We start from the raw sequence: 23,987 nt of genomic DNA, 5'->3' as shown, positions 1-23,987 counted from the left end.
CGATTCTTACTCATTGCCATGACCGTGAGGTAGGTGGTCACTTTGGACCAACGAGGACGGCATCTAAGGTACTCGAATGTGGCTTTTATTGGCCAACCCTCTTTAAAGATGCTCGTTCTTATGTGCTAGCATGTGATAAATGCCAACGGACAGGTAACATCTCTAACCGTCACGAAATGCCTTTAAATAATATCATTGAGTGTGAGGTTTTTGATGTGTGGGAAATAGATTTCATGGGACCGTTTCCCAGTTCGTTCACGAAAAAATACATTTTGGTGGCGGTGGATTATGTGTCTAAGTGGGTAGAGGCGGAAGCATACGCCACTAATGATGCTCAAGTGGTTCTAAAATTTTTGAAGAAAAACATTTTTAACCGCTTTGGACACCACGAGCAATCATTAGTGATGGTGGCACTCATTTCTGCAACAAACTCTTTGAAAACTTTTAAGCAAATATGGTGTCACACATAAAATCTCTACCCCTTATCACCCCCAGACGAGTGGTCAAGTGGAAGTGTCGAACCGAGAGATAAAGAGAATTCTGGAGAAAGTGGTAGGCGTCAGTAGGAAAGACTGGTCGGTGAGGTTAGATGATGCTCTATGGGCATATAGGACTGCTTTTAAAACACCTATAGGCACTACACCGTATAGGTTGTTATTTGGTAAAGCATGTCATTTACCTGTCGAGTTGGAGCATCGGGCATATTGGGCAACAAAAGCGCTGAACTTTAATTTTACTGATGCAGGTGAACAGCGTTTGCTTCAATTGGACCAATTGGAGGAGTTCCGGAATTTGGCTTACGATCTTGCACTGTCTTACAAGGAGAAAACCAAAAAGGCTCGTGACAAAAGAATCATCGAGAGAGAATTTAAGGAGGGAGAAAGTGTTCTGCTCTACAACTCCCGGTTGCGCTTGTTTCCCGGTAAATTGAAGTCGCGATGGTCCGGTCCATTCGTGATCTCGAAAGTTTATCCATCGGGAGCTGTGGAATTGAAAGATGGAAAAGATGGGACATTTACGGTCAATGCCCAGCACCTAAAGCACTACATGGGTGGCACAGTTGAGCCACAACTTGGAATCACACGGTTCCAAGAGAATCCGAACTGAGACGGACCGACAGTCAAGCTCTCGACTATAAATTGAGAACTCTTCTTTTTCCCTTATCCTGCATTTAATTCAATTTCGATTATTGTCATCTTTATTCGTATTTATTGTTAATCTCGTTTCTTGTTCTTCAATTTTGTTTTAAAAAAAAAACATTATTTCGATTCTAGGCAGAAAGTTGGCGCTCGGGCGGTATTTTTATGCCGCTCGAGCGCGAAACTTACCTTGGCATACAAAAAGTTGGCGCTCGGGCGGTGATTTCCTACCGCTCGAGCGCGCCTGCTTACCTCTGACTATTACATTACAGAAGGTTGGCGCTCGAGCGGTCGACCGGTAACTTTTTACCGCTCGAGCGCGACCGCTTTAATAAGCAAGATCCCCTTTCCCTTCTTCATTCTGCACGAAATTTTACCCTTTCACTCCCCAAATCCCTAACCCTCTTCCACTCTACTCTCAAATTTTTGCAGGCAATCTCTCCTACCATCAAGACTCAAGCATCGTGGGCAAGCTCATCCTTCGGAATTCAAGCGTCATCTTCTCCGATTCCCCCAAAATCTCTCTCATCCACTACTATGGCTCCAAAGAAGAAACAAAGAGGTACTTCCGCTTCTTCCTCTTCTTCGACTTTTGATAGGCATCGCTTTGTTAGTGAAGAAGCTCGGGCTAGGTATGAGCATGCCAAGATGAATAGAAATCCGATAGCAGAGAGGGGATTCCGAAAAGAATCTGCCGATAGGCACCTAGGAACTCGGATAGAATTGGAACGGCGCGGATGGGAAACTTTTTCCAATCATCCTAAGGCGGCGGTAGTTTCGGTGGTGCGTGAATTTTACGCGAATGCTATGGAGGGGAGAAATGGGACGGTGTTTGTTCGGGGTGTACATGTCCCGTGTGACTCGGCAACTATCAATGCATTGTTGGAAACGGCGGAGGTCGACAACTCTCGTTTTGAGGCTTTAGCTGCTGACCCGAACTATGACTTGATTATCACCGCGCTATGCCATCCGGGTGCGGGTGCGATGTGGAAACCAGTGGGCGGACCGCCGAGCTGTTTCGACGAGAAATCCTTGACCGTTGACGCTGCCATGTGGTACTTATTTGTGGCCCGACGGATGATGCCGGTCTCGCATAAGAGCGAGGTCCAAAAGGAACGAGCGGTTCTCCTTTTTGCGTCAACTCACGGCTACGACGTGAATGTGGGCACACTTATCCACTCTCAAATCATGTTGTGTGCTCGCAACAGTCACGTCGGTCTGTTCTTCCCGACAATTATCTCCGAGTTGTGTGCCCGTGCGGGAGTTCTATTCCGGGACGACGAGGAGTGGATTCAACCCATGAAGCCGATCTCCATCGAAGACGATAAGCGAAAGTATGCCAAGCGACAGATTGACTTCCCCACTGAGGAGGAAAATTTAGGTGGCTCTAGCGCCGCCGCTCCACGCCGCCGTCCACCACCACCCCGCCGGCGAAATCACGCCGATATGATGGCTGAGAATCTCGCCTTCCAAACGCATCAGGGTCAATTCAACTCGTATGTCACCGACCATCTGTCTCACATTGACTCCATGATGCGCTCGCTGCTTGTGCAAGGGGGCGTTGACCCATCGACCACCCCACCGTTTCCGCTACCCCCTCCCCCATTCCGGTTCCAGTATGATTACTCTCAGCATGGGGAGGCCGCAGGAGTGCCACCGCCGGAGCAGGATGAGGATGACACTTGATCAGGGGAATTTACTGTTTCCCCTACTTCGCAATTTTTTTTCCCTTTACCGCTTTTCTGTTTTTCTTTCTTATCATTGTTTCCGTCTAGCATGTTTATTAGCTTCATGTTTATTTAGTCTGCATTTGTGTTTGCATATTTGTGTTTGCATTTCTGTGTTTGCATTTACATTCATGAGTTGTTTTATTTTTAGTGTCTGTTTCGTTTTGTGCAATGAGGGCATTGCACAACTCTAGTATGAGGGGGGTAGATTGTTATGTTTGCTTAGTTATTCGTTGCATTTATGATGTCTAGTGTCGTTTATGGTGAGAAGACATAATTTATGCGCCAATGATGATGTTGAATTGATAATATACAAAATATTGCTTGGGTCACTTCATGAATGATACTCTTGATTGTTGAAGAATGAATTTTGGTACAAAGTTTGAACTTTTTGAGCACATATGTGTGGGGACTAGAATTTTGTAGGAATAATGGTGAAATTTGAAAGTTTTGTGTGGTTAACTTGAAAGGCACCATTTATGAGTTGATTTAGCATGTAAACCCGTGAAAATAAGTCGCTAATTGGGACCTTGAATGAGAAAATTTGATTGACCTTGAACTTTACATTTACCTCCTTTCCAATGCACTGAATTAAAATGTCATACTCCTAACCAGCTGTAATCCAAAGTATATATTCTTAGCCTAGGGAGTACATGTGTGAAAATTGTGCAAATAAAAAAACAAAAAAAAAAGAGAAAAAGAGAAGAAAGAAGGAGATGTAAGGTGAGGGGGAGCCGAAATAAAAGGAGTGAAATTCTATTCCTAGGCTAAAAGTTGGAGATGTAAGGAGACGAGGAAAGTCAGACGAAAAGTCTTGACGATTGCACAATGAAAATGATCGGTGTACTCCCAACTTTTAGCCACTTGATCTTATGTCCTTCTTTTCGACACCCTTATCTGCACTTAAAAGTGGAATAAAGTTCAATTTACGGCTAGTGATAAATGGACACGGGGATGCATGCTAGTGAGACTTGTATTGAAGTGTTAATTGAGTGACTCACATGATTTGATAATTGATCTATTTGAAGTACGAATGACTAGACCCATCATGACACACACACATGTTCAAATTAGTGTCGAGATTTATGTGTAGATGAGAATGAGTATTCGTTTGTGATTTGTCTTAGCATGATTTGTATGTGGGAAAGTTCACTCAGGCATGAGAATAAAAGTTGTTAACTCACCATTGACATTTACTTGTGTTAGTTATTTCTTGTTTGAGTAATTTTGTGGTTGTTGAGTTTGTTTAGTATCTCGTGCTTTAACCTATTTTACTCGAGGGCGAGCAAAAGGTTAGTATGAGGGGGTTGATATGTGTCGTTTTTACGTGTTTATTGCATTAGTTTTAGTTGTGTTTACATTGTGCATGCATGCATTTCATTTACATTTTGTTCATTTTATAGTAACCATTTGCATTTTATCATATCTCACTGTTGGGTGATGAATTTGCAGGAAAAATGGTCGGAAAACGGAAAATATAGCAAAGTGTGCAAAGTTGAAGAACTCGGACAGAATACTCGGCGCCCGAGTGGTACTTTTATACCGCCCGGGCGCGAGAAGACGAAGTGCCAAACAGAACTTGTGGCGCTCGGGCGGTACTTTTCTACCGCCCGAGCGCGAATGCCGCACCAGCCGAGGAACATCACAGAAAGTTGGCGCTCGAGCGGTACTTTTCTACCGCCCGAGCGCCGCTTATTTTTGGAAATTATTGTGCGCGATTCTCTACCTTATTTCGGAGGTGTGGTTGATATGGTAAGGCTATTGTACGTTTTTGAGGGATTATTCAGACATCATTGAAGCTACGACAAGGAGTTTTTTGGAGAGCTTTTGCACTTGGATTAAAGATTCGACGGTTGTCGGGCATCGTTCTTCGCAGATTTCGTCACGTCTCGTATTTCTAGTTTATTTTCCTTTATTTAAATATTGTTTTGCTTATTTTAATTATGAATTCTAGTAGCTAAACCTTCATATTTGTTGGGATTAAAGGGGATCCTACCCCAAAACTTTGATCTAGTTAATTCATCTTTCGATTTGTGATTTGTTCTTGGTTATACTATTGTTTTATTGTGTTGTTAGAGCGTAGCTAACTTTAACAACGTTTTTATTTCGCGAGTGAGTTCGAGAGAATAACTTGTGATAAGAACTAGTAGTATAATTCGCGGATCTACAATTTACATAGAGATATGAAATTGGATACGTGCCGATAGTTATAGTCCTTAGGGTCGAAAACTAGGGGATTTCATCAATCGAAATGCGATTCATTCTTGATAAATAATTAAAGACATTTAATTACTTCATTGAGTGAATTAGTTTGGCATAGCTCGAGAGAGTGTGTTCAATTGAATAGGAAACCCTGTCAGAAGCGTAGAACACAATCGAACGAATTAATTAATTAATAAGGGGTAGGTGAACCAGAATTCCCAACAAATTCTTTTATCATTTGAAATTTAATCAATCGATTTAGCAATTATATTTTATCATTTAATCTTTGAACTTGTTTATTTAATTTTCTTGCATTCTATTAGTTATAACACAACCAATCACTTTTCGTCGCTAAAGTTTTAATAACTAAAATAATAATTGTTAAATACAGTCTTCAGCGGAACGATACTCGTATTCACATACACTATATTATTACTTGACATCGTGCACTTGCGATTACTTTTTGAGCATACAAAATCATATTTTATTGGGGAATTCACATTGCAAGTTTTGCTCGATCACGTTTCTCTCGATACGCCCCCATGAAGCCGCACCGGGGGGAAGGAGTCCATCTTTGCGACGGTGATCGGGTAGCCAAGCTATACCGGTCACCTCCAAGCCAGCCACACACTCCCAAGATATGCTCCTATCATGGAGAGTGTGCTCACAGCACGAGTGAGTGCCGGAGATTGAAGCGGGCCCCTTCCCAGTCGGGCCTTGGGGAACAGGCACAGTCAGAGAAGAAGTCCCGGGGACCACCGTGGGTAAATAGAGAGGCGGGGCATCGGCCGGGGGATAAAGGCCCGGTCAGGCAAGAGAAGGATAACACTGGTCAAACGTCTCAGAACCGGGAGAATAAAGATCGGGGAGGATCACTAACCCTTGGGGTGATTAAAATGATCTCGGGGGGATCAACAGATGGAGACTCCAACCGGGGCCAGGAAAGCACATTCCCGGCATGAGAGTTTTGGATTGGATGATGCAGTAAGGAGTGAAGGGCCGGTTATCAGCTTTGGCCCCCGGGATCTTCAGGGAGTCAGCCTCCCACACAAAGATGCTTTGGTCATCCAGGCAAAAGTGGCGAATTACGATATTCGCCGGGTTTTCGTCGATTCTGGAAGCTCGGTGAACATTATTTTTCAGGAGGCCCTAGACCAGATGAATTTGGAGGATTATCAGTTGCGGCCAGTAGAAACAGCCTTATTCGGATTTGCTGGCCACACTGTTTATCCTCGAGGGGAAATCACTCTGCCCCTCACACTGGGAGCCGAGGAGCTCAGAAAGACGGTGATGACGGTTTTCACCGTGGTAAATGCCCCTACCTCTTATAATATCATTTTGGGCAGGCCAGCTATGAACGCCCTTCGGGCCGTGGCCTCGGCTTACCACCAGAAGCTAAAGTTCCCGGTGGGGAACAGAATTGGAGAAGTAAGGGGGGAACAGCCATCCTCCCGCAAGTGCTATGCAGAAACTGTCAAGATCGAGAATAAAAGAGCCTGACGAGATGGAGAAAGCCGGAGGTCAGGGAAGGAGGAGGTGCATTCTATCCAACAGGTGCACATGGTCGAAGGTGATGAGCAGGAGGAAGTAGGCATTTTACCAGGACAGCCCATGAAGACCACGAAAATAGACCGGGATCTTGAGCCAGCCACCCGGGCCCAACTGCTACAATGCCTAGAGAAGAATGCGGACATCTTCGCATGGTCTTCATCAGAGTTGGTAGGGGTCTCCCCTCACGTGGCGGAACACCGGTTAAACATCATCTCGGGCTCCCGGGTGGTAAAGCAGAGAAAGAGACACTTTGGTCCTGAAAAGGACAAGGTGATTGTTGGCCACGTGGAAGAGCTATTGAAAGCCGGACAGATTAGAGAGGTACAGTTTCCCACCTGGTTATCCAACGTAGTCTTGGTTCCCAAGTCAGCCGGCAAGTGGCGGATGTGTGTTGACTTCAGGGATCTGAATAAAGCTTGCCCAAAGGACTGCTACCCCCTGCCCCGGATTGATCAGCTGGTGGACTCGACATCAGGGTATGAGTTGTTATGTTTCATGGATGCATACCAGGGGTATCATCAAATCCCCCTGGCCCGGGAAGACCAGGAGAAAGTTAGCTTCATTACCTCGGGGGGGACTTTCTGCTATGTGGTCATGCCCTTTGGTTTGAAGAATGTCGGGGCCACATACCAAAGGTTGATGGACCGGATATTCGCCAAGCAGGCCGGGCGCAATATCGAAGTCTACGTAGATGATATCTTGGTGAAATCCCGGGCACACCCTGACTTCATCCCGGACCTCAAAGAGACCTTCTCCACTCTTCGGGAGTATGGGGTGAAGCTGAACCCGGCCAAATGCACATTTGGGGTCAAGAGTGGCAAGTTCCTTGGGTTCATGGTCACCGAGAGAGGAATTGAAGTCAATCAGGAGAAAGTCAGGTCTATCACTTAAATGACATCCCCAAAGTCAATCAAGGATGTACAGAGACTCACGGGGAAAATCGCCGCCCTGTCACGTTTCATTTCCCGATCTGCACACCGGAGCTACCCTTTCTTTCAGGCTCTTAGGAGGGCCCAAAAATTTGGCTGGGATGAAAAATGTGAAAAGGCTTTCGAGGAATTGAAGAATCATTTGGCCGGGCTCCCTGTCCTTGAGAAGCCCGGACCCGGGGAGAAGCTTTGGGTATACCTTTCTGCCACTGAGCATGCTGTCAGCTCTGTACTGATCCGAGAAGAAGGTACTGATCAAAGGCCGGTCTATTATGTGAGTCATGCACTCAAAGGGCCCGAGATCAGATATACAGAAGTAGAGAAGGTGGCCCTTGCCCTGGTGATAACAGCACGAAAACTTCGCCCCTACTTCTTGTCCCATCCCATCACTGTGCTGACCAATACCCCTCTCGGGAGAATCATGACTCAACCAGAGATCTCGGGAAGACTGGTAAAGTGGACTGTAGAGTTGGGTGAGTATGACATCGAGTACCAGCCTCGGCGGGCCATTAAGGCCCAGGCCTTGTCAGATTTTGTCACCGAGATGGTTGTCCCCGATACCGGGGGGGTTTGGAGGATATTTGCAGACTGGGCTTCCTGCAAAGACGGCAGTGGTGTGGGAGTATGGCTGATATCACCCACCGAGGAAAAAATACGGCTGGCAGTTAGGTTGGACTTCCGGGCTTCTAACAATGAAGCCGAATATGAGGCTGTTATCGTCGGGATAAAAGCAGCCCGTAATGTTGGAGCTAACCAGGTCATTATTTACACGGATTCACAGCTGGTAGCCCAACAGGTAAAGGGAGTGTACGAGGTTAGGGAGGAGAATTTTGTTAAATATCTAGCTATCATCAAAGAGTTATCCACACATTTCGTAAGTTGGAGCATAAAGCAAATTCCCCGAGAGGAAAATACTGAAGCAGATGCCTTGGCGAAGATGGAAGCTTCGCTTTCCGATTACCAGGAGCCGGGCATATCTTATCACACTAACCTGGTATCTTCGGTGGATACCGGGCCTCCTCGCGCCCGGGAGGAAAACTGGACCACCCCCATCCTCGACTATATCTCCCAATCCTATCTGCCCGAGGATATCAAGAGGCCAGTCAAATCAAAAGGAGGGCAGCACGGTTTGTTGTGATTGATGACCATCTTTACCGGCGATCTTTCCAGGGCCCCCTTCTCAAGTGCATCGCCGGTGATGAATCCATTTATGTTCTAAGGGAGATCCACGAGGGCTGCTGCGGAGATCATATTGGAGCAACTTCCCTGGCTAGGAAGGCTTTGCTGGCCGGGTTCTGGTGGCCTACCATGCATCAAGATGCTGCACGGGTAGTCCGCTCTTGCGAGGGATGCCAAAGGCATAGCAACGTTAACCACCACCCGATTGCCCTTATGAAGCCTATCTGGGCATCTTGTCCTTTTGACCAGTGGGGCCTGGATATTGTGGGATCTTTTCATGTGGCCCGAGCTCAGAAAAAATTCCTGCTGGTAGGGATTGACTACTTCTCTAAGTGGGTGGAATCCGAGCCCTTGGCCAAGATTACGGAGGAAGAAGTTCTTAAGTTTCTATGGAAAAATATTGTCTGCAGGTTTGGGATTCCCCGGAAGCTTATATCTAACAATAGCAGGCAATTCCAGGGAAGTAAAGTCAGAGCCTGGTGCAAAGAGATGAAGATTACTCAGGCTTTTACCTCAGTTGCCTACCCGCAAGCCAATGGGCAGACCGAGGTGACCAACCGCACCATTGTCCAAGCTCTCAGAGCCCGGTTATTTGGAGTGGGAAAGGATTGGGTAGAGGAGCTGCCCAGTGTTCTTTGGGCATATCGGACTACACCTCGAACAGCTACCGGGGAAACACCATTCAGCATGGTTTATGGCTCGGAAGCAGTGCTCCCCGCCGAAATCGGGCAAAGTTCAGCCTGAGTAAGCACCTATCCGAAAGAAAATGATAGTTCCCATGCCAGTGAACTCGATCTCATCGAAGAAAGGAGAGAGAGAGCGGCCATCAGGATGGAGGCTTATCGACTCCGGGTGATGAAAGCTTATAACCGGAGGGTTCAACACCGAGAGTTCCAGATTGGAGATATGGTCCTCAAGAAAGTAAACCCAGCCGGAGATGTTGGCAAGTTTGACGCCCGATAGGAAGGACCTTACAAAGTGGTGCGCAGAGTCAGCTCGGGCACCTATTATCTTGAAGATGGGCAAGGCCGTCCTCTCAAAAGACCCTGGAACGCTTTTCATCTCAAGAAATATTTTCCTTAGAAGCTCTTGTAAATCTTTTTACTAGTATTTGGCAATAAAGATCAAGTTCTTGGGAAGATTATTCTTAAAGCTCGGTAGGTCCCGAACACCGGCATATATTAAGGGCCCGGGTGATACCATACCCCGGCTTCCCTCCAAATTATTATTAAGGGCTCGGGTGATACCATGCCCCTGTTTCCCTCCAAACTATTGTTAAGGGCCCGGGTGATACCATGCCCCGGCTTCCCTTCAAATTATTATTAAGGGCCCGGGTGATACCATGCCCCGGCTTCCCTCCAAACTATTGTTAAGGGCCCGGGTGATACCATGCCCCAACTTCCCTTCAAATTATTATTAAGGGCCCGGGTGATACCATTCCCCGGCTTCCCTCCAAACTATTGTTAAGGGCCCGGGCGATACTAGGCCCCGGCTTCCCTTCAATTTATTATCAAATCGGGGGGTCCGAAGTCTCGGTTGCCTAAGTGTTATCGTTCAGATGTTATCATAACCAGGTTATCTCCCAACACTTGGTAAATTTCTCTTAGTCACAAGTTAGCACGAAGACACCGGGGTGAACGGAAGAAATTTCATTAGATTGAGAAAAATTATTACAACTGCCATAAAAAGAAAAAGTACTAAACGTCTAAGTGGTAGGCTCTGGCTCTGAGTCCTCCTCCGCCTCGGATTCTTCTTCGTCCGGGAGCTCCGCACCATCATCCGGTAAGGAGTTGACGGCCCGGGCCAAATCAAGCAGGCCTTTCTTCTCCGGGGGTAAAAGGACGGCTTCCTTCACCTGCCCCCTGCATTTGTTAAAGCCCGCCTTGAAATAAGGGAAGGCTTTATTCGTCACTAGCTGCTGGAATTCTGCAGTGGCAAGTAAAGAAGCCCACCACCCCTCCTCCAGGGTAGCTACGAGCTGCAAGATCCGCCTCCCGGGCCGCAAGAGCAACCTCCAACTCACCCATTCTCTCGGTGGCCAACACAAAATCATCCAAGGAAGCCCGGGCTTCTAAATCTAGCTTCTCAGCTCGGGTTTCTGTTTTCTCCAGTTGAGCTTTTAGCAAAAGGATCTCTGCCCGGGCCTCCTCGAGCTAGGCCTGCAGGCATTTTATCGTGGTGCTCTGGCCAAGGATGGCCTCCTCATGAAGGGCTTTTATCCGAGCCAACTGTGCCAGGGCACCATCATGGAGAGCCTGGGCGAGGCGGCCCTTGCCTCTGTGCTCTTTTGCAAAGAGCCCATCTTCTTAAAGGCAGCTCTAGCCATCTGCCCGCTCTGCAAATAAACGAAAAGTACGTAAGGAAGAAAGCCTGCCAATAGAGCAAAGAAACAGAGGTGGAGAAGAAAATACTTACAGCCAGTATGAGGTTAAAGCTCTCCAGCATGAGATCTCCTGCCTTCGCAGCCTGAAGGACAGACTCTTCGGCAGGAGTCGCCACCCGCTTCAACAGTTGGAAGCTCATCTTTGAGCTTCCAGCCGAGAATATAGTCTCGGGCACTGCAGGGGGGGTGGAAGTAGTAGTAGAAGGGACCTGAGGAGAGTCAGCGGAAAACACTGGCGGGGCAGGCTCGGACCCTTGAGCCACTCGGGTAATCACCCGGGGCTCAACACGGACAAGATCTTTTGAAGCTTTCCTTTTTTTGGTGGTCTGGAGGGGCTGGTCCGGGGACTCGTCCTCCTCCTCAATCAGAATGACCCCATGCTCCTGGGGCCCGGCGGCCTCGGCAGTCCGAACGCTCGGAGGAGTACCAGCCTGCCCAGCTTCAACAGGGGCCTGAGTCTCCTTTTCAACAGGCACTTGGGGTGCCAGCTCCCCCTCAACCGGGTCTTCAGTAGTCACCCGGGATGAAGACCCCTGGCGCTCCCTGGCCTTTCTTTCAGCAGCAGCGGCCTTCCGGCAGCCTTCTTAGCTGCCCGTTCCTCAGCCAGCTTTTGGGCGAAAGCCTCTTTCATCTCGGCGTCTGCAGGAAATAAAACCATTCATTAGAAACAGGTAGAGTAGAAAGTAAAGGAAGTACAATAGTGGCTAACCAAGGAAGCCTACCAGGGCGGGAGGCATCAAAACTCCTCGATAATGCGGTCGGTAGGATCCCCCGCCCCGGGGCTCAGCCCATAAACCACCAGTAGCTTTTCACTAAGGAGGGCAGAGGAGTTATACACTTTACCACCTACCACCTCCTCACTTTGGGTGTAAGAGTCAAGTGTGCGATAATTTTCGGGAAGACCCGGTTGATTGGGAAGGGTAGAAATGAACCCAACCGGACATTCGGGGAGATGGGCAGGATGGATGTAAAAGAACCGGCGTTTCCAGTCCTTGACGGAGGAGGGAATATCTCCGAAAAGTTTCTGATGAGACCGGGTTTTGAAGGAAAAGGCATAGTCTCCAATATAGCAGATAAAGAAAAAATTGAAGAGGGAAGGCTCGAGGGGTAATTCGGGGTGCATGGACATAAGTGTAAAAAAACAAGTCATCATCCTAATGGCATTAGGATGAAACTGATTAAGCGGGATACTCAGAAGGGAGGATATCCCAATGAAGAATGGATGGAGGGGAAACCTAAGGCCATTGGCCACCTGATCTCGGAAAAAAGTAAGGTACCCCTCCGGCGGCTTGTCGGCCCGGTTACTAGGGCCCGGGATGACAATATCATGAGTAGTGGGGATGGAGCCAAGGAGGCGGATCTCCTCGGCAGACTTAGCTCGGAGGGAACTTGCCATGGTAGAGTACCATGGCAAAGGGCTAGGATCAGCAGCCCGGGCGGGAGAAGGAATAGCCTGGGCCGAAGGTTTTGAAGAAGTTACCACCTTTTTCTTATTCTTCTGGGAGCTTGAAGGCCCAGCCCCGTGGGAAGTTTTGGATTTTTTGAGGGGATGAGGTGTAAGAGTGGGATTTTGGGGGCGATAGGTGGAAACGGGGGAGGCGGAAATTGGGGAACTATCGCACATGGCATCTGACTCAAAGTCTGAGGAGCCCCTGCGATTCTTATCCGACGTAGAAGAAGTGTTGGAAGAAGACATGATTATGAAAAGAAGAACTTACGCGGATTGGAGGAAGAATGGAAGTGGGAACGCCGGGGAGTGATCGGAATTTTGGCAGAGTTGCAGACGCGGAAGCTTGGTTAAATTTGACGAAAGTGATGAAGGGTTGGGGAAGGAGTTATATATAGGAGTAGGGAAGCGATCCAGACCGTCGATCTAGCCATGATCCGAGGGTCCACATTGGTTTTGAAAGACGCCCCCGGATCATGGATCTCAGCCGTTGAAGTGGATAGGTACGAACGATCGGGATGCACCTCGTAAGTTGTGCAAGGCACATGAAAGGACGTGTAATCATGAAGGGGTCAGACTTATCGGATCCTCGGAAGACGGAACGCTGCCGACCGTTGGAAAGAAAAAGGGGGGCACGTATCATCATGGCATCGTGCGTATCATTCAAAAAAGATAACCGGCATGTTAGTTTAAGCCCGGGAGGTTGAAGGCCCCGGCACGTCATGTTAAGCCCGGGAGGTTTTAAGGCCCCGGCAAGTTATCTTAAGCCCGGGAGGTTTAAGGCCCCGGCACGTTATGTTAAGCCCGGGAGGTTTTAAGGCCCCGGCAAGTTATCTTAAGCCCGGGAGGTTTAAGGCCCCGGCACGTTATGTTAAGCCCGGGAGGCTTTAAGGCCCCGGCAAGTTATCTTAAGCCCGGGAGGTTTAAGGCCCCGGCACGTTATATTAAGCCCGGGAGTTTTTAAGGCCCCGGCAAGTTATCTTAAGCCCGGGAGGTTTAAGGCCCCGACACGTTATGTTAAGCCCGGGAGGTTTTAAGGCCTCGGAAAGTTATCTTAAGCCCGGGAGGTTTAAGGCCCCGGCACGTTATGTTAAGCCCGGGAGGTTTTAAGGCCCCGGCAAGTTATCTTAAGCCCGGGAGGTTTAAGGCCCCATCACGTTATGTTAAGCCCGGGAGGTTTTAAGGCCCCATCAAGTTATCTTAAGCCCGGGAAGTTTTAAGGCCCCGGCATGTTAGCCCGGGAGGTTTAAGGCCCCGGCACGTTATGTTAAGCCCGGGAGGTTTTAAGGCCCCGGCATGTTAGTTTAAGCCCGGGAGGTTTTAAGCCCCGGTTTTTACTTGAAAACCCATAAACTTGAGGGAAGTACACAAGCAAAATGCGCAGAGTAAAATGTTATTAATAAAATCGGTGAAATATTGCAGTGGCTAGCCTAGAGCCTACATGATCCTCCCACTCTGACATCCAGCTATGCAGCTCAGGGAAGGGGAGGTTGGCAAAGGACTCGGTAGCAGCGAGCTTGCGCAGCTGTTTCCACTCCTTCCGCAGCATTGCCTGCAGCAGAACTTGATCAGTGGCTAGCTCGGCCACGTGCGTCACATAGAATATCCGCTTATATCTCCTGGTCAGTGCTCTCTGTGGCCTGGTGAAAGCAAGGCCATCTTGATATGATTGCATAAGATCATGAATCTTATGCCAAGTGGACATGACCTTCGCCAGAATAAGCTCCTCGATGGTCCTCTTCAACGACTCTAAATGAGCACGCGTTGAGGGTGGCAAGTGGCCATACGGGCTGCTGCTGACAGTGGATTCGCTTGAACTCGGCATGTTGAAACGATTGCTCTCACTTCGCCTTCATCCACGTATTTATAGGCAGATGGTAGGTAGTACGGAGGAAGCCGAGAAGTTTCCGACCATACGAAACGACTCCGCATTTATGGAGGAAAAAATTTAATCGCAACCGTTGGCTTAAGCATACGTGTCTGATCAGGAAGCGCCTCGTAAATTGTTCCAAGTATCCGAAGAGGCGTGAGCGAATATAAATGCTGCAGTGTCATCATCGCCTCGGAAGACGAAGCAAACCTCGGCAGGATTTTAATGTACATCAAAATTTTATATGGTTATGACACCAGACCACAGACCGGGAAACCTCAGGAAATCGACATTGTGTGAAGCCCGGGGAGCAGGAAGCCCCGGCATTTTGTAAAGCCAGGGAGGTATTAAGCTCAGGCCCCGGCGTGTCGTTCACAGCCCGGGAAGCTCGAGACCCTGGCATTTTGTGTTAATTTCCATGGAGGTATTAAGCTCAGGCCCCGGCGTGTCGTTCACAGCCCGGGAAGCTCGAGACCCTGGCATTTTGGGTTAATTTCCAGGGAGGTATTAAGCTCAGGAGTTCTAGTAAATTATTTCATCAGATAATTCTACGCAATCCGTGATATGTGTGTCAATTAATGGACCTAGAGTGTTATACCCGAGCAGTGACAGAAAAAGGGGAACTGAGATAAATTTTTATTCAACCATACACATTGGCCCGTACTACATCGTTGTATTTCTCTTCTATGACAATTATTTGTATCTTCAACCAGGCAGACAGAGGGGCGGTGGAACCTTGCATGAAGCTGGGAGAGTCGACAATACGCTTCAGAAGCTTCAGTTCCTTCCGGAGCATCAACTGATAGACATGGCCATCTGTGAAGATGTCCGCCCACTCAGCTATGTGTAGTTGTTTGCGCACTTTCTTCAGTTTGGATACCAGGGTAGGGGTGGTGGCTTCCCCAGAATCGTAAAGAAGTTTCAGCCCTTGGAGCTCTTCCCAGTAGCCGAGAACTTTATTAAGCACTTCATCTTCTATAATGGATTTTTGAACTTCCAGATTGGGCTCCGTAAGGGCTTCAGTCACCCCTGGAGTTCTCGAACTGCTGGCACCGGCCATGATATCTGTTGGAGTAATCTGCTAGTGATGAGGGAAGGATCGGGAGGATGCCATCTATATAGGATGAAGAAGAGTATCTTGATCATTGATTCTCGAAGGTGTGAACGGCTAAGATGAATATTGGAAGTTGGGCCAAGCAGGCGAAAAGACAGGCGTAAATCTCGAGATATCATAACGGTCCTCGAAGCGCGAAAGCTTGCGGATAAGTTTGAATTTTAGGGCTTACGACAGCACTGACGGTAATATCCACATCTTTAAAATTCTAAAAGGCTCCGCTGTCATTGGAAGTGGACTCTTTTTTACCAATCGGGACAGCGAGATAGACTCTAGCCCGACTTTTTTAGGAGGGAGTGGTGATGCCCCCAAGGGAACCCGGGCCCGGGTAAAGCTCCCGACCCGGAGGATACTTGCACTCGGGCGAGATGAGAGCAGGGAGGAGATCCCAAATTACGACTACATGCAGAGAGCCGGTATGAAAGAAGGATCCTGGATCTTCAGATACCAGGCGAGTTACGCACTCAAGTGTCAGAAGAATTCACAATGAATTACTCGGCAAACCATCACCCGGGGTAAAAGCTTCCCGGTCCCAGAAACACCTCCGGGGCACCCGGGTGGAAAGTGCCCGGGAAAGAAGCTCAGTCTCTCCCTTATCGTCACGTCTTCCGGAAATCTCGGAACCCATCCTCCCACGTTCTATGACCATGTCAGCACTTAATACGTGGCCCACTATTTTACAACGGGGCCCACCATCCCGAATCGTGGCCACCACCCGAACTTTGCGGGCAAGTCACCTACTTGACTCATCTATAAATACCCCCTGTAGGTACTACACAAGGAGGTAACTCTTCTCTGGATACTCACAAGCACTCACAGATATTCTTATTTTCTCTCTAAGTCTTCCTTTGCGTGCATCACTGACTTGAGCGTCGGAGTGGATACGCCGGAACAATTTCCGGCGCCCCCCTAACGTTCTGTGATTTCAGGATTAATACTCAGGTCATCTCGGGCATTAGTCCTCAGGCGACAGGGAACTCAATCTTCTCAGAACACCAGCAACTCGCCATAAAGCATTCAAATCGCACATATATCCAAACACCCGACTTGGCAGATTGCACACCCGGCTACTACCCAATTTGTCCGGTCGACATCAATAATAATAATAATGTTATGTTGTGTTTTACTTTCAAAAATAAGATTGTATATTGTGATTATTAAAATAATTGAACATGATATAGGGTGTTGTTAAATAATAATATTTTTAATTTGATTGATTTTTTATTTTTTATTTTTAATAATAAAAATAATTGAATATTTTTAATTGACGTTGCGATAAATCGTCGCTAAAACCATCGTTAAATGTCATTAACCACCGTTTATTCATCGCTAATCCCGTCGCAACTTTTTTTCTTTTTTTTTTTTTAGTGAAACTTGACCATTAGAATTAAAATTGATTAGTTCTTCCACTCTTTATAAATATAACTACGTAGTTCAATCTTGGCCATTAGAATTAGAATTGATGAGTTGTTCCACTCTTTCCTTTTCTCTTTATTTTATTCCGCGTGGGACAGCTACTGTTTTCTAGAAACAACTGCCGAGCCACTTGTTATGTTTTTTATTTTTCTCGCCACTTTTTGTATTTTACCGACTCCTTTTCCACGAATCCAAAACCCAATCACGCGCGTGCCATGCACGTGTGATGACATGAAATTAAGTCATTTAGGTAACCGAAATAATGAAATTCAACTTCAGGCTTACGATACCATATCATTGCCACATTTAAATTTTAAAAAAAAAACATATCTTTTATTAACTTCTTTATACAATCTTAACCCTGAAAAGAACAATTTTTTTTACGAGTCTCACTAATTTGGGAAAATTGCATCAAATATAAATGTGATGTTTTTAAAAATCAAACACAAAACTTATTAAAAATAGGTAAATGCCCTTGAATTTTAAACATACAAGGGTAAATGGGTTTTTTGCGTTCTAGCAAGGACTTTTCTGCTCATCTATCATCATTTTTCATCGAATGTGCTGATGTGTATGCATAAAAAAATTGAAGTTGAAAAAAACACCAACATGACAAAATAACTGAAATTTTGCAAGTAAATATATAAAACTAAAATCCTGCCTTGTTGGCGAGGGTGATGTTTTGAGTCCTCAAGGGACTTGGGTTAGACTTTAGATCTTATGTATATTTTTTTATGGTTCACGCAATCATCTAAATCATATAGTATATTGAATAACTTGACATACAAAAATTTCCAAAGAAATGAATAATATGTTGAAATAATATATTTTAATATGGAAAAGTAATAGTTGAATATTTGAATGTTGAAAATAAGAGTTGTAAAGTTAGAAATTTGTGTGTGATGATGTAGGTAATGATGTATTTTATTTTTGGATTATGTGTAATGAAACTCTATAAATAGATCTCTCATTTGTGAAGAAAATCACAATTGAGTAGAGAGAAAAATATTATAAAGTGTGTAGTTTGGTAAATTTTGAGTGTTTGAGATTTTTACTTTTTACCATAAATTTTTACTTTTTCACAGCACGTTATCAGCACGAAGCTTTAAAAGTCCTACATACTTTTCCAAGCTCCAAACAGAAGAAAAAAGTAACAAAAGTAATTATATTTATTTTACTGTTATTTATTTATTGTGTATTTATTTAATACACAATATAATATTATTATTAGAAATAATAAAAATAAATTTTTCATAAACTTGTTATAAATCCTGGGAGGATGTTAAGACGACATCCCACACTCCCGGTAAGGGATACGACAAGTATAAAAGCCTATAAGGTTTTTAAACAAAATAAATTATGACACTCATTAGTAATTATATTTATTTTACTGTTATTTATTTATTGTGTATTTATTTAATATACAATATAATATTATTATTAGAAATAATAAAAATAAATTTTTCATAAACTTGTTATAAATCCTGGAAGGATGTTAAGACGACATCCCACACTCCCGGTAAGGGATACGACAAGTATAAAAGCCTATAAGGTTTTTAAACAAAATAAATTATGACACTCATTATAATATTATGATATGATATATATAATTATTTAAATATGTCTAATATTATATACATCATATTATTACCATAAAATTATACAAATACATAGATTTATTTTTTGTACACCAACGGTCATAAACGGTAACAAACGGCTAGTTTTTGCCCTATAAATATCATCTCACAAACACATTCAATCACTCCAACTTTCTCTTCTTCTCTAAAAATTATTCTTCATCAAATTTTTCGAAGAAAAAAAAGATGGCTTTCTCAAGGATATTTTTAATTATTTTGGTTATCATACTCACGAGTCTTGTATTTATCGGAGAATATCCTCTTCGTGCGTTTTCTTTATTTTTACAAATGCTTGTACTTGTTGTTTATCCGTTACTTTGTATTGCAATATTTATTAACTAATAAAATGCATCGTAATTTTTTTTAGTACCACCATGTCAAACTTGACAAAGCTCGAATTCATCGCTCTTGATATTACGGGGAAAAATTATATGCCGTGGACTCTCGATGTAGAAATGCATCTTGAGTCATTGGGTCTAAGTGAGACCATTAAAGAAAATGGCATATGTAAGTCACAAGAAAAGGCAAGAGCCATGATATTTTTACGTCGACATCTCGACGATGGATTGAAATGTGAATATCTGACTGAAAAAAATCCCATGGCTTTGTGGAAGGGATTAAAAGAGAGATTTGAACATATAAGGGAAGTTATACTTCCGACCGCCCGAGATGAATGGAATACGTTGAGATTCCAAGACTTTAAAAAAGTCAGTGATTACAATTCGGCGATGTATAGAATAATCTCGCAATTGAAATTTTGTGGCCATGAGATTACTGAATCTGAGATGCTTGAAAAAACATTTTCCACATTTCATGCATCAAATATTACTCTACAGCAACAATATAGAGTACGTGGATTTGCGAGATATTCTGAACTCATCGCCTGTCTTCTTGTGGCGGAAAAGAACAACGAGCTATTAATAAGAAATCATCAGTCCCGACCCACTGGATCAACAGCATTTCCCGAAGTAAATGCTGTAAATAAAAATGAATTTAAACCTCGGAACCAAAATCAAATTCAAAGACAAGATTTTGGTCGAGGTCGAGGTCGAGGTCGAGGTCGTGGACGTGGACGTGGACGTGGAATTGGCCGTAGTCGTGGTCGAGGCCGTGGTTTTGAAAATAATAGAGATAGTTATTTTTATAACTCATCTCAAAAGAACGTCCCAAACCATCCACAGAAAAGGCATCATGAGAATACAAGTGTTAATGAGAATCACTCAAAAAGATATGAAAGTTCTTGTTACAGATGTGGTACTCCAGGACATTGGTCCAAAGTTTGTCGAGCCCCTGAGCACCTTTGTAAACTTTATAAAGAATCATTAAAGGGGAAAGAAAAGGAGACCAACTTCACTGAACGCAGTGACCATTTGAGTGATTCAACTCATTTTGATGCTGGTGATTTTATGAATGATTTCTCTGGAAATGATCAACATGTTGGTGGGATAGAAATGAACAATTTTGATGCTGCAGATTTTCTCAATGATTTTTCTGAAAATGAACAATATAGTGGTAGAATATAAATGTACAATAATTTGTTTTTCATGTATTCATATAATAATGTTTTTTTGTATAATTATGATATGTGTTATATTTAAATATATATTGCCAGTAATTTTATTTCATTGCATATTTTTTTGAAGTTCAAATATGGAAAATGCTATGAGCAAAGCTGAAGTTTGCATACCCGATAGTGGTACAACGCACACTATCCTCCGAGATAAAAGATATTTCTTGGAACTAAAACCAACAAAAACAACGGTGAATACAATATCAGGTCCTGTAGACTTGATTAAAGGATGTGGTAAAGCACAATTTTTGTTACCTAATGGTACAAAATTTTTGATCAATGATGCTTTATATTCACCACAATCGAAAAGAATTTGTTGAGTTTTAATGATATATATTCCCATGGGTATGATACTCAAACAATGAATGAAGGGAATGAAAAATATATGTGTCTTATCACATATAAATCAGGAAAGAAATATGTGATTGAAAAACTACCAATGCTCCCTACTGGATTGCATTATACACATATAAGTCCCATTGAATCAAACATGGTAATTGATAATTCTTCGATATTAACCAATTGGCATGATCGATTGGGACATCCTGGTTCAACAATGATGCGAAGAATTATAGAAAATACACATGGTCATCCACTGAAAGACCAGAAGATCTTTCAGAATAATAAGTTTCAATGTAAAGCATGTTCTCTTGGAAAACTTATTATAAGACCATCACCAGTCAAAATCCAAACTGAATCACCAATGTTTCTTGAACGTATTCAGGGTAATATTTGTGGACCAATCCATCCACCATGTGGACCATTCAGATACTTTATGGTATTGATTGATGCCTCCAGCAGATGGTCACATGTATGTTTATTGTCAACTCGAAATGTTGTATTTGCAAGATTACTTGCTCAAATAATAAAATTGAGGAATCAGTTTCCCGATTATACAATCAAGAAAATTAGACTTGATAATGCTGGTGAATTTACTTCCCAGACTTTCAATGATTATTGTATGTCTATGGGAATCATTGTTGAGCATCCTGTTGCTCATGTACATACACAGAATGGATTGGCTGAATCATTGATTAAACGTCTGCAAATGATTGCTAGACCAATGATTATAAAAACAAAGCTCCCTATTTCTATATGGGGACATGCAATTTTACATGCTGCTTCATTAATTCGCATCAGACCAAGTGCATATCATAAATACTCCCCATTACAGCTTGCATTTGGTAAAGAACCAGACATTTCTCATCTGAGAATTTTTGGATGTATGGTGTATGTGCCTATTGCACCACCACAACGAAAGAAAATGGGACCTCAAAGAAAGGTTGGAATTTATATCGGTTATGATAGTCCATCAATCATTCGATATCTTGAACCTCAGACAGGCGACGTGTTCACAGCACGTTTTGCTGATTGTCATTTTAATGAGGAAATCTTCCCAATGTTAGGGGGAGAACAGAAACATACCGAAAAAGAAATTACATGGTATGTATCATCATTGTTACATCTGGATCCAAGAACAAAACAATGTGAAAAAGATGTACAACAAATTGTACACTTGCAGATAATAGCAAATCAAATACCAGATGCATTTGCAGACACAAAAGGGGTAACTAAATCATATATACATGCTGCAAATGCCCCTGCTCGAATTGAAATTCCAAAGAAACAAATGGAAGATACTCATGATGTCATTAAACGCCTGAAGCGTGGAAGGCCAGTCGGTTCCAAGGATAAAAATCCTCGAAAAAGAAAATTCATAGAGAAACAAGATGATCACAAAATAAAGAATGATGTTTCTGAAGAAACACATGATGATCACAAAACAGAGAATGGTGTTCCTGAAGAAACACATGATGATGAAAATATTCTGTCAGAACCACAAACTGACGAGAATCATGAAATCTCTATCAATTACATTAATATTGGAAAAATATGGAACCGAAAAGATATAGATGAAATTGATGATATATTTTCTTATAATGTGGCAATCGACATCATAAATGACAACGAAGATCATGAACCAAAATCTTTTGATGAATGTAAAAATCGGCAGGATTGGATAAAATAGAAAGATGCCATCCAGGTTGAATTAGATTCGCTAAATAAACGTAATGTTTTTGGACCTATAGTCCTTACACCTGAAGGTGTAAAACCTGTTGGATACAAATGGGTTTTTATTCGAAAGCGAAATGAGAAAAATGAAATAGTAAGATATAAAGCTCGACTTGTTGCACAAGGTTTTTCTCAAAGGCCTGGAATTGATTATGAAGAAACGTATTCTCCTGTGATGGATGCAATTACGTTTCGGTATTTGATTAGCTTGGCGGTATCTGAAAATTTAGAAATGCGTCTTATGGATGTTGTTACAGCTTACTTATATGGATCACTTGATAGTAATATATATATGAAAATCCCTGAAGGATTTAAGATGCCTGAAGCACAAAGTTCAAAACCCAGAGAATGTTATTCTGTGAAATTACAAAGATCATTATATGGGTTAAAACAATCAGGTCGAATGTGGTATAATCGACTAAGTGATCACTTGATGAAAAAGGGATATGTAAATAATTCAATATGCCCTTGTGTTTTCATTAAGAAAACAACATCCGGATGCGTAATTATTGCTGTATATGTTGATGATTTAAACATCATTGGAACGAATAAAGAAATTCAAGAAGTTGTGTCATACTTGAAGGAAGAATTTGAAATGAAGGATCTTGGAAAAACCAAGTATTGTCTGGGTTTACAAATTGAACAAAAAGAATGTGGAATGTTTGTTCACCAGACAAATTATACAGAAAAGATCCTTAAACGTTTTAATATGGATAAAGCAAATCCTTTAAGTACTCAAATGGTTGTTAGATCATTAAACATAGAAAAGGATCCATTCCGTCCATGTGAAAATGATGAAGATATTCTTGGTCCAGAAGTACCATATCTAAGTGCCATCGGTGCCCTTATGTACCTTACAAATTGTACAAGGCCTGATATATCTTTTGCCGTGAATCTGTTGGCAAGATTTAGCTCATATCCAACAAAGAGACACTGGAATGGAATTAAACATATATTCCGTTATCTACGAGGAACGACAGACTTGGGACTTTTGTATTCAAAAGATGCTAATCCAAGTATAATTGGTTATGCCGATGCTGGATACTTATCTGATCCACACAAGGCACGTTCCCAAACTGGATATGTATTTACTCGTGGAGGCACTGCAATATCTTGGCGTTCACAGAAACAAACGCTCGTAACAACTTCATCAAATCATGCCGAGATTATTGCACTACATGAAGCAAGTCGTGAATGTGTGTGGTTAAAATCAATGACCCAACATATCCAAATTTCATGCGGATTATCATTTGATGAGAAGCCTGTGATACTATATGAAGATAATGCTGCATGTGTTGCTCAAATGAAAGAAGGATACATAAAAAGCGACAGAACTAAACATATTCCTCCTAAGTTCTTCGCATTCACCAAGGAGCTTGAGAAGAATAAATGTATTGATGTTCGTCACATTCAATCAAGTGAAAACTCATCAGATCTCTTCATAAAGGCACTACCTACGTCAATATTCAGAAAGCACATATATAATATTGGGATGCGCAATCAACAAAATTTGTGAAGAGTTGTTCGTGTCAACATGAGGGGGAGTTCACGTGACTGCACTCTTTTTCCCTTACTATGGTTTTTATCCCAATCGGTTTTTCCTAGTAAGGTTTTTAACGAGGCAGTACAAAACACGTAATGAAGACATCATCGTATCATGATCATCATCACAAGGGGGAGTGTTGAAATAATATATTTTAATATGGAAAAGTAATAGTTGAATATTTGAATGTTGAAAATAAGAGTTGTA

General features: G+C 43.4%; 1 protein-coding gene across 1 annotated transcript; it reads left to right on the top strand.

Annotated features, from left to right (window-relative positions):
- The first annotated feature begins 5,986 nt into the window (after positions 1 to 5,986).
- On the top strand, positions 5,987 to 6,568 carry LOC140830061 (uncharacterized). Its single transcript, XM_073193341.1, has one exon. It carries the CDS (start codon positions 5,987 to 5,989, stop codon positions 6,566 to 6,568), a length of 582 nt encoding a protein of 193 aa, XP_073049442.1.
- Positions 6,569 to 23,987: the final 17,419 nt, after the last annotated feature.

Source organism: Primulina eburnea, chromosome 4, assembly GCF_022965805.1.
Source record: "Primulina eburnea isolate SZY01 chromosome 4, ASM2296580v1, whole genome shotgun sequence".
Lineage (NCBI taxonomy): Eukaryota > Viridiplantae > Streptophyta > Magnoliopsida > Lamiales > Gesneriaceae > Primulina > Primulina eburnea.
The sequence above is the reverse complement of the archived record's forward strand: the minus strand, read 5'-3'. Positions and strand labels throughout refer to the sequence as shown.

Coding starts and splice junctions, on each gene's coding strand:
- LOC140830061 (XM_073193341.1), top strand. CDS start 5,987: ATGGAGACTCCAACCGGGGCCAGGAAAGCACATTCCCGGCATGAGAGT.